At 39.6% G+C, this 11,665-nt stretch overlaps 1 protein-coding gene across 1 annotated transcript; it reads left to right on the plus strand.

Annotated features, from left to right (window-relative positions):
- The first annotated feature begins 7,151 nt into the window (after positions 1–7,151).
- Positions 7,152–11,430, plus strand: LOC143124046 (very long chain fatty acid elongase 6-like). Its single transcript, XM_076285310.1, has 4 exons — positions 7,152–7,391; positions 7,780–7,911; positions 8,971–9,122; positions 9,256–11,430. The coding sequence occupies exons 1-4, from the start codon at positions 7,291–7,293 to the stop codon at positions 9,699–9,701; spliced, it is 831 nt and encodes a 276-aa protein (XP_076141425.1). The 5' UTR covers positions 7,152–7,290; the 3' UTR covers positions 9,702–11,430.
- Positions 11,431–11,665: the final 235 nt, after the last annotated feature.

Consider the following 11,665-nt stretch of genomic DNA (forward strand, 5'->3'; position numbering starts at 1 on the left):
TAACAAATTAAAAGACTTGTTTCAAGCAGTTTCTCCTTCAGATGAAGATATGCTTCCCCCTGTTTCTCCTCCAGCTGAAGGAGACGTCATTCTAGGGTACCGGAATTAGAATGGGGTGTCTGCATATGTTTAAGTAATGCTCCGTTGCCTTCTTGTACATCTCGTCGTTGTGAAAAACAACTCACATTTGCTCGTATCACGGTACATTTGTGTTCTTATCTCCTTTTGACGCTTACTGTGTTCCCATTATTAATCGCTGTATCTTCCTTTAGCGTACCGGTAAAATGCCCGCTGCTACCCCAATGTGACGTAGTCGACCAAGTATTTAAACACCACAAAACAACACAATAATACGTAATTTTCTGTAAATATATGAATTTGCATATACTTATGTAGGCTACAAAATTTTGAATAATACTCTATCATGAAAATTAAAGAGTAGTTATAAGTGAGAGTCAAACACCATGACTGTGAAAATGACTGTTATGTCAGCTTTAAATAGTGAATGTGTTCCTTCACATACATACATACATCCTTCACATAGCCTGTAGCAGGACATGGAATTGCAGAGCATGACAAGGTAGAGAAGAGAATGTGTACACCGGCAATGCATTACTGCAGTCACATGGTAGAAGTATCGCAGTAGGTGGATTGATATGGAAAAGTGGGTATGTCAGATGAGTTATGGTTGTTGTTTTTTTAAATATTTTTTTAAACTGTATGTGTATCCTCTCAATAGTTCCCAGAGTCCAATAGTATCCAACATCAGGCTATTATATGGATCAAAAGTCCTATGCATTGACACATCCAAAACACCAAAATACATTTTTGGTAGTTGCAGCGTTCCCCAAAGGTCATATGGCATAAGTTTTTTTGCGCGTCTTCACAATCGAGTCCCAAGTCTATGTACGAAGTTTGGTTTTGATATCTGAAGGTTTTGCTGAGATATGAACCTGCTTCCTTTGGCAGCTTCGTGACTGATTTTGATTGGTTGTGATGGGTGAACGCTTTCGAATATCAAAAATCCTTTATACAACTTCTGTGAGGCATGGTCTGAAGATGATATAAAGTGTTTGTAAAGATCGGACAAAATTTGTGACCTAGTTTGGCTTTCGCTAAAATCTAATATGGCGGAAATCCAATATGGCGGAAATTGACGTCATAGGGTCACACTGCTTGATGCCAAAAGGTCAGTGATGGTCAGTCAAAGGTCAGTGATGCCATCTCCGCGAGCAACTTACACCGGCCGGACATTTTAGAGCTGGAACGGTGTCGATATCTCAAAAGTACTAAGGGCAGGAGCTGGCCAAAAAAGTGGGCTGAAAGGAATAACTAGAATGTATTTCCAGATGAACTGCAAAGTGTGCTTGCTCTGGTGCGGTCACCAACGTGAGCAGACAGTGGAATATGCCACGTTGAACCTGGCTTGATCCAAGAATTCTAAAAGTGCCTTTCAGTGTTGGAGCAGTGGCAATATCTCAAAAGCTCTAGGAGAGGGCTATTCAACTATTGGCCTGCGGGGCGAATGTGGCCCGTTGGATTTTATCTCCGGCTTCAAATCTAGCCTCCATGACTAAAATCAAATCAATAAAATAAAACAACAGCAGTGATTGGCTGCAAAAATAAACAATGTTGTGCTGCTTGCGCCTTTCACACTGGGCTGTCAGATAACCTATAGATGAATTGACCAATGGCTGCAGTTAATGTTTCACTGTGGTTTATTTAACAAATATGAAATATGACAGAGGCATTAAAATGCTGCCTGTTTGTCACATACCTGCCAACACTCCCGTTTGTCCCGGGTTTCTCCCGTATTTCACGGTCATCTCGCCCTCCCGTTTTGTTATTTCTCCCGAGAAACTCACAGAATTTGCATTACCATCAAACTTAATTTTAAAATCACGGATCCATTTATTTTTTTTGTTAGTCTGACATTTCCCGGGTTGCCAAATTGAGTATGATATACACCCTACACAATAGCCTACACCAGGGGTATCAAACTCATTTTAGGCAGTGGGCCAGATTTGTTGGAATGAGACCTCGTGGGGGGCGTCACTGTAAATGGTCATTATCATTTATCTGCACTGGTATCAGTGTTGTTTGGTGATATACTCCTTTATTATATCACAAACAAGTACAAATCATCTACTGCCATCATATCCTGCTCTGTCTCTCTTGAAACACCCTACTTCCATATCAGTTTTTTGGCCTCTTCTTCCTGATGATGGTTTGTAGTGCTTGTTTTAATCAATTTATTACAGAAATTGCTTATTACACATTGTTAAAGACAACTGGATGTGAATATCTTATCTAACTATCGTATGAAACCTGCTGGTGGGCCTGATCTGGCCCCCGGGCCTTATGTTTGACACCCCTGGCCTACACAATGACTTACTTTCAATTTCAACCCTTTTGTCATAAAACCTGGCAACCCAAAACCCAAAAAAGGAAGCGGGTGCACACTGCATAGGCACTAAGTCTCGTAAGCAAGCGGGCTAGTTAAATAGCCTAGTTTGTCAAATTGTTAGAAGAAATGTGGTGTTTAACACATCACATTATAACTGTTATTGAGTGTTGTTGATACACAATAGGCAAATTGTGTCCTTGGAACATAATCTTTGGAGCAGCTTTGGAGTTTTGGAGGAAGGCAGCAGGTGGGATACCTTCATGCGTATATATTTTTTGGTAATGTAACAACCGAAATGCTAATCATGCAGTGTTGCAAGGAGTGTATGAAACATAAATATGCAAACACTGATTCTGTGCAAACACTGACAACCCCCCCCCCCCCCCCCCCCCCAAAAAAAAAGAAAAAGAAAAAAAATGTCCCGTTTTTTTAAAGCTCATCTCAAGACATCTCAAAAGCTAATATTGGTGAAAAAAATGTTTTCATTATTTTCGCCCAGACCCTCTGGTCACCCCAAACTTTATTTATATAGCACATTTCATACACAGAGGTCATTCAATGTGCTTTACATAAACAAAAGCAAACAGGAATAGCTGATAAAAGCATAGAAGGGCAATAGTCAAAGAATAGTTTAAAAAGTAAAGAATAATAATAAAGATCATAATAAAAAGAAAACATAAAACACACAAGGTAAAATCATTTGAAAATAAAGAATAATTAATAAGCAAAAAAACAAAAAAAGGCAAAAGTAGTAATGAAAGTAATAAAAGACAAGGTAGAATAATCAAGGCAGATTCAGAATTTGCCAGAACTCAGCGCAGTTAGCAGAAAGCATCTGAGAACAGTTTGGTCTTAAGTCTAGATTTAAAACTATCCTGCTCCATTTACTGATTTATAAACAAGCAGCAGTGCTTTAAAGTCAATTCTGTGACTTATTGGAAGTCAGTGCAGGGACTTAAGAAATGGAGTAATGTGGTCAGTTCTTTTAGTTTTGGTTAGAATCCTATCTGCTGCATTTTGTATCACCTGAAGCTGTTTAATAGTCTTTTTAGGAAGGCCTGTGAACAGTCTATTGCAGTAATCAACCCTGCTGGAGATAAATGCATGAATGAGTTTTTCTGAATCATGTTTTGACATCAGCCCTCTAAGTTTGGCAATATTTTTGAGGTGGTATAAAGCTGATTTAGTTTATCGCTTTCATGTGGCTGTTGAAATTTAGATCACTGTCAATTAATACACCAAGATTTTCAACAGTATCCTTTGCCTTCAACCCTTTTGTGTCAAGGAGAGTGGCAACCCTAAGTCTTTCCTCCTTTTTACCAAATATAATTACTTCAGTTTTTTCTTTGTTCAGCTGAAGAAAATTTTGAGACATCCAGGTGTTGATTTGTTCTATACAATGACACATAGATTCAAGGGGACCAAGTAAATGTGTGTGTCATCTGCATAGCTATGATATGAAATCAAGTTATTTTGGATGATTTGTCCAAGTGGGAGCATATAGAGGTTGAATAATAGTGGCCCCAAGATCGACCCCTGGGGAACACTACAGCTCAAGGACGTTGGTGTTGAGGTATAGTTTCCGATGGCAACAAAGAAGCTCATTTCTTGTAGATATGATTTTAGCCAGCTGATAACTATGCCTGTAAATCCAACCCAGTGTTCTAGTCTGTGTAGTAAAATATTGTGATCACAGGGTCAAATGCTGCACTAAGGTCCAGTAGCACTAGGACGGATGTTTTACCTGAATCTATGTTGAGGCGTATGTCATTGAAAACTTTAAAGGAATTATCCGGAGTAAAATGCACTTTAGATCAATTTACGGATGATTGGGAGTACATACGTTGAGTTGACATCCAAATCATGTCATTCGGATGTGTTTTGAGAAAGTTCGATGTTACCGTTTTTAGTCAAAACTCCTTAGCCTGGAAGTGATGCGGGCATGTCATTTCGCCGCTACAAAACACTATTTTTATACCTCTTCTACAGTTCCTACAGTTCCAACAGTTGAAAATAGAATACGAGTGTTATTTGAACTTCTATTGATAATGTTAAGACTCAAAGGGAACTTTGAAGCATTTTCCATATTGTAATATTGTAGCCTATTTTCTCGCAATAATGGCGAAAGTGAAACGTAGTGACCTTTTATTTTAATTGCTGAATTTGTGCGTCTTGCAACAAAAATAATGCATTCGTACAGGTAGATAATTTGTGTCCAATGTGTCTATGGGGGGGCCATAGAATCGTCCTAACCCTTGTCAGTGCTGGGCCCTTAGAATTGTCCTAACCAGCCTATAATGCAGGGTAATGTGAGGTGAGTCAGACAGAAGTGGGGCCTGTCTTAGTAGCCTATCCTGAATCCTGTCCCTTTCAAACTACCTTAACATTGTGTGATTAGCCGCCAACATAATAAAATCAAAATCAAAATAATCTAAATCTTATTAGGCTATAAGCCTTAGTTTAAAAAAGTCTTCAGGCGTAAGTAATTAGACAAAGAGGCATTGCATTCTGTGTAATATAGAGGTTAACAAAGATACTCTAGTTTGTCATTTCTTTTAAATGATGACTTCTGGTGAGTTTTGTGGAAAGGGCGGAGAAGCAACTTCACACAGAGTCTTGGGCTTCAGGGCCCCCTGAGCTCTTGGGCCCAGTAGGCCCATTCAGTAATCCATCCCTGGACATAGACCTGTGGTATGACTCCATTTGTCTCCAAAATGTATATTGTAAGGGTCTCTATCTTAACTGGGGAGGGCCTCTATCTTAACTGGGGAGGACTTTTTGCATCTGTGCCTAGGGGTTCATAATTCATCCACGCCTATGCCCGCCAAAAGTTTGGAATACCCTAATTTACTGACTTAACTAATGACTTGTTTGTGATTTTTAAGAATATTTTTGCATGGCCCCCCAATTTTGACATCATGAACTACGGCCTTGCATTACACAGACACTTTACATAGATAGATCACAACAAGCACACACTTTACACAAACAAACATGAGATGTCAGCACACTGTATAAACAAATATATAAACAAGTCCAGGTATGGTTGGCATCCTCAACTTGTAAGGTCTCTAGACCAGAGGTTGTCTGAAGCATCTGCCAGATGAGAGGAGTTGGGCTGACAGAAAATATTCAAAAAATATTCAACTGTAGTACTATATCTGTCCAGAAGAGGGGGCACTCAACTGTAAATCACACTCGGTAGGGTGACTGAATGGATTTTTTTAATTGTACATTTTTTTATATTTATCAAATAAAAAAGACACATTTTATAGTGTTTATATTTTTACGTGACGACAACCAGAGCTGTAATTATTATGTAGAATGTTGTTGGTCCAAGATCACCAAATATCAATAAGCGTTGTTGCATGAAGACTACCTGCATGACAGACTTTATATGTTCTCCTTTGTTTGCTTAAATGTCATAGGCAGTTAAACAAGAGGAAATGGCTCTATAGATCCATACGGTAGGCCTAGCCTATACACATGGCTATGACTATAACTGTTTGTTATGAAATTACATCTTTTTTCTCAATCCTGTGGATTATACCAAGCCCTGATTGTGTCAACTGAACTATTGACTAATCAGAAACAACCTTTGATTTCCTACTAGTATTCATTGTTAGAACAATCTGTAAATACAGTATATGAGTATCCACATCTTTGTAGGCAGCTATGGGAGACCCAAAATATTTATGTCACCATTTCATGTTGAGGCTACAGGACATTTCATTCACAGATTTATATCTGATACTCACCTGGTCAACAGCCAGTGTTGAAGATCTCTTCTAAAAGCAGGACTTTTACAAAATCTCATGCATGTGTCATTGCAATGTGCAGATCACCTGTGTCTGATCATTCTAGGATGTTGTGTCAGCATCTGTAAGGGACCCACATGTTTTCCAATTAGCTGAATGTTCTGAGGGAGGGTAGCTTTACTTATGACAAATGTCTGCTGCTGATACTGATTGAAGCTAGCCATTGGTAGAGTTGAAGGAGAACCACAGAAACCATGTTGTGAGAGAGAAAATCTGATCGGCTATTGAGCCTTGAGATATGTGCAGACTGGACAGATGACATTTTTGTATAGGACCTATACACATATTTTGTTCTGTCTGTAATAAGGTTAAGCAAGGACTTCAGGGAAACTATGCACACAGATTTCACAAAGATCTCTGCATCCATTCACATAGCAAACATTGTGTAAGTCAACTGGGTTCACATAGATGCCTTCAATTTCAGCAGATTCTTCAACCTGATGTTTGACAAAATAATTTTACCCTGAAAATATATTATAGGCCTAGTTAAGTGGCCAATATTTAACCTAGCATAATTAACAATATTTAACTGATTAGAAAAACAAATTATCACTCTGCTCTTGATAAATTGTAGGCTTACATTTTTTTTTTAAACCAAAAACGAACCAACCAAGGCTGCACAATCTTGGAAAAGTGACAACACTAGGTTGTACTAGATTAGCCACACGACACAAGCCTGGTGTATTCAACCACTTGTGATAGCTCTTGTCGTTTACAAATATGAATTAAACATAATAGTAGGGGTTTATTTTATTTATGTATTCATTCATTCGTTCATTTTCAAAAGATCACTAACCGCGATGATGTCATTACTAAATTCTAGTAATACTTGCTGAGTGAAACCAAGAAACCTTAGATCCACCCCAAGGAGGGAGGAGATATTACATCATCAGCCACAACCGATAATTTGGCTGAGCCACCTCTCAGGTGCCAGATATTTCTTCCTCTGGTCAGAAGAGACAAACCAATTGAGGCATACCGGCAGGAATTTGTCTTCAGTTAACATCGGCGTGATCACAGCTTCAAACTACTCTTTCACTCTTCTGCTGCCAACACAAGTTTAACATGAATGAAACGGATAATTATCAACAGTTAACTCTTTCCGAGTACAACTTCGAAAGACACTTTGATGAAAGGTTGGCTATCGAATGGATGCAGGAGAACTGGTAAGTCCAGCGTCCGTGCGTTTACCTCCCTGCGTTCGGAGCTCTAAGTAAGTTACAGTGTCCGCATCACACGTGTCACTTGATTTCCCCATCACGTTTATGATGAAACTACAGAAGTGCCGTGGTTGATAGCCTGTAAATGACAGATATCGTCTTTTAGTTAAGATGTTTCCAAGTTATAGGTGAAGCCTAATTTAGGCAAGGCCTACTTTTTAGTCAATTATTCCTCAACCCCCCAATAAACACGAGGCACTAGCTTATTATCGCTAAATTTGAAATCACTTGTGTATTTGTATGATGTGCTGACTATTCTAACCGTGTCGATGCAGATATATCAAGTTTTCTGAAAACCTCTCCTAACTGATGACTTCTTTCAAACGTTTTCCAGGAGTCATGCTTTTGTATTCTGTGGCCTATATGCGGCGCTGGTGTTTGGGGGACAGCACTTCATGAGGGACAGACAGAAACTTGACCTCCGCAAACCTCTGATCCTGTGGTCAATGAGTTTGGCCATTTTCAGGTGAGTGGAACTAAACCAGCAAAGTGGCCCCACACACGTCAGAAACTCAGTATCAGCTGGCAGACTGGGTGCTGAATAGTTTGATGGAGTTGACAAAAGGTTTCCCTGACTAGGCATGAGGGGATTTCTCTGATGTTCGTAACCTTGTGCTATTCTTGAGTATGTACATGTGTGATATCTGGATGCATGCACATTGGTGGCTGTACTGGCTCTGGCTTTATATTGTGTGTAAGTAGTTGCAGCACAGCCTGTGGCCATGTCCGTTAATCCTAATCCATTGGCAGGGTTGACCCACAAACTAGGGCTCGTCAGGAGTGCATGCCTCTAATCCACAAACAGGCCTACAACTCTGATAAAATGGAACAGAAGGTTATGTTATAGAGACGATGACTAAAGAGCAATTCATGACGTACTATGTTGATGGGTCATTATTCCATATAAATAAATAGGCTTGCAGTACAAAATCCCCATTTTGTCTGTTCTCTTCCCCCATAAAGGTTTATTGCGCCATGTTTATTTTTGTCACACCCATTTTCAGTATCCCATAATGGCAGGGGGTGTAACATAGCAACCATGTCAGCTTCTTCATGGTTGATTGTTGAACATGCCAAGGGAACCACCTCCAAAACAGACAGCTAGGTAACCAAAGCAAAACATGAATGTGTCACTACTTAAAACAATGGCCCTGTCCAGTTTAGAGGAGGAAAAATTGAGGCACTTTTGTTACATTGAGGAGTTTGGTTTCCCCCATTACAGGTGACCAAATCCCTTCCTCAGCCTTTCTTTACATGGTTACCCCCTCGGGTCAAGTGGTTGTAAGCCCAAAATGCTGTCTCGGCTAAACAGCAACCTGATATACCTGTTTGATGTACATGTCTGTCAGAGAATGAAATTTATGTTGCACAACGTAAAGGTTAAATTTTGTCTGAACTCATTTTTCCCCTTCTGGGGAAAAAAACGTATAAAACCGTCTCTTCAGGATGATTAAAGAGATTCACCAACAGCTGAAATAAACTCTATGGCCAGTTTTGTCATCATAGTTTTCTTTTCTTTGTACAGCATTGTTGGAGCTGTCCGAACTGGGATATACATGCTTTACATTCTTCACACCTATGGCTTTAAGCAGTCAGTCTGTGACCAGAGCTTCTACAATGGACCAATCACCAGATTTTGGGCCTATGCCTTTGTTCTTAGCAAAGCTCCGGAACTGGGTAAGCACACTTGATACAAGCCCATTAAACACACTGATAGATTTACAAACATGGACACGAGTTTATGTCTTAGACTAATTTTAATGGTCTTGTTTGTTGTGGGTTTTTTTCTTCTTTTTCTCATGTCCTTCAGGCGACACAGCCTTCATAGTGCTCCGTAAACAGCGGCTCATCTTCTTGCACTGGTACCACCACATCACCGTGCTGCTCTACTCCTGGTACTCCTACAAAGACCAGGTGGCCGGCGGAGGCTGGTTCATGACCATGAATTACACCGTGCATGCGCTGATGTACAGCTACTATGCGGCCCGTGCGGCTGGCTACCGCATTCCCAAGCCCTTCGCCATGGTCATCACGTCCGCCCAGATTGCCCAAATGGCCATGGGCCTGACTGTGGTCGGCTTGGTTTACCGTTGGATGCAGGATGAGGGCTGCCCGTCGTACCTGGACAACATTGTGTGGGCCTCGCTCATGTACCTTAGCTATCTGGTGCTCTTTGCCTCATTCTTCTACCAGACCTACCTCAAGGGCTTGAAAGGGAAGTCGGCTAAGGATGGTAAGGCTACTAAGGATGAGTAGACCTTTTAGGCAATGCTTTTTGTCTGTGAGAATGGAGTCTTCACTGTTGTGTTTCGGAGGTGTGTCATGTTGTTTTTTTAACACAAAGGTTTGGTCTGGCATCATATCTCCCTCAATGTGCATAGATCATTCTGTAGCTTGCTAATGATTACGGAAGTGCCGAGAGATTGTGGCCTATGTGGCAATCTTCTCTGATGTCCTCTGCACTGTGTGGCGCACCAGTAACACACAGCCAGTGACTACATTAATCTCCCAAATGTACTATAAATGTTAATACAAGGCCTTTAACTGGCTCATATAGCTGTATATTTAGGGGAAACGTTTCAGATAAAAATCTAAACTAAACAAGCGCAGATAACCATCATGCATCATGTAACCTATGATTCTGGCAGGATACAGGTACTTTTGTCCAAGTGTCCCAAACTAACCTGACTTAAATTAAACTGTCCAGTGATTAACAGTATGCTGATGCTGAGTTGTGAGTTTTGAGCACCATGTGTGTCTAGTTCTTCAGGCATACCAAGGGTTGAATATGTTTGTTAGTTTTCTATATCTATGCACAGAGAGATTGCAAGGAATCTTCTGATGTTTGCTGGCCAGACTTGTTCTGTGGTGAAACCTGTGAGGCTCCCTTTAAAGCATGGATGACTGGATGAGAATGACCCCCCCATCCCCCCCCCCCCCCCCCTTTTCCACCCCAATCATTCTCAACATTTCTCAACTCTTACCAAGTGTGCTTGTTATGTTCAGAGACATGACCTACTTGTTACAAGTACATAGGAAGTCTGACAGAAATAGGTTTGCAAACTCATTTTTTTTTTTTTTTTTTGGTATTTGTGTACAGACGTTCATAGCTGTGCTCTCTGAACGGTTCTCTCTCAAGCCTACCCTGTATTATTCTAAGACTTATTTATTTTAGTATTTATTACAAGATTGTATGATGGCATTAATGGATCATGCTGGATATGTCTTGCCCACGATGTTTCGCCTGTCAAGTGTTTTTTTTATATATGTTTGTACTTAAATATTTGTGCTTGTATGTTTATGTTGCCTTTTCTACATTAAGGGATTGGCATGTGTCCTAGTCAGGTTTTGACCATGTGTGTATACTGGTGAGGATTCATTGCTGACTTACACATATATAGTATCTAGCCAAATATTTTTTTCTCTTTGAGAATATAATTTTAAAAATAAAAATCTCTACCTCATTTATGTCTTGCTAAGGTATGTCAGTAGAATGACCCTTGGAATGTCCCTGATGGTTCATATTCTCTTGACCACTCCTGAGGAGGCAGTTTTAATATTTAATTGTAATATTTCATTGTTTCTCTTTTTCTACATTGAGAACTGGTGTTGGATTTGGCCTAGTTTTTCCCTTCAGATTTGTGTGCATCAGTCAGGTTTTTTTCTGTTTAATCATATTTGTTTACATTATTTTGATTATTCAAGTGACTGAGGTGATTGGTTTGTTTTATTTATACACTGTTAAGATGTATTTCACCTATCACTTATAGTTAAATACTGACAGAAAAAAAAGATTTGTGTGCCAACAGTTCCAGTGCTTTTAGTATGTTACAAGGCTGTATTGGTTCTTGGAGGTAATCCTTGCCAATTTTGGATGACTTCAGCCATTGTGTTTAATTATCAGTTTGTTTGAACAGGTGCATTTTTAAATTAATGTCATTAATACTTATTCAGTGTAATATAATAAAGCTGCTATTTTACCATATCTTGATTAAGTCATTTCACTTGGGTGGCCTTCAAATGATCCAAAACACACTGGTGTCTTCTGATTGAATATGGCTGGATTGGCAATCTGGATCTTTTAAAAATCATACAATTCATATGTTGCATGTTTGAAACCGTGAGGTGGTAGATAATCCATGATCTGTAATAATGTTTAATCATTCAGAAGACATCTTTATATCCAAAATTATCTCTGAAAGTTTTTGTTATGGGTATGT

This window comes from Alosa pseudoharengus, unplaced genomic scaffold, assembly GCF_046254945.1.
Source record: "Alosa pseudoharengus isolate Yale_2024_CS ecotype anadromous, Long Island Sound unplaced genomic scaffold, YU_APseudo_1.1 YU_APseudo_1.1_scf_15, whole genome shotgun sequence".
Lineage (NCBI taxonomy): Eukaryota > Metazoa > Chordata > Actinopteri > Clupeiformes > Clupeidae > Alosa > Alosa pseudoharengus.

Bases quoted from the DNA above. Each gene is read 5' to 3' on its own strand.
- LOC143124046 (XM_076285310.1), top strand. From the start codon at position 7,291: ATGAATGAAACGGATAATTATCAACAGTTAACTCTTTCCGAGTACAAC. The intron at 7,392-7,779 runs GTAAGTCCAGCG...AACGTTTTCCAG, and splicing joins GAATGGATGCAGGAGAACTG to GAGTCATGCTTTTGTATTCT. The intron at 7,912-8,970 runs GTGAGTGGAACT...TTCTTTGTACAG, and splicing joins ATGAGTTTGGCCATTTTCAG to CATTGTTGGAGCTGTCCGAA.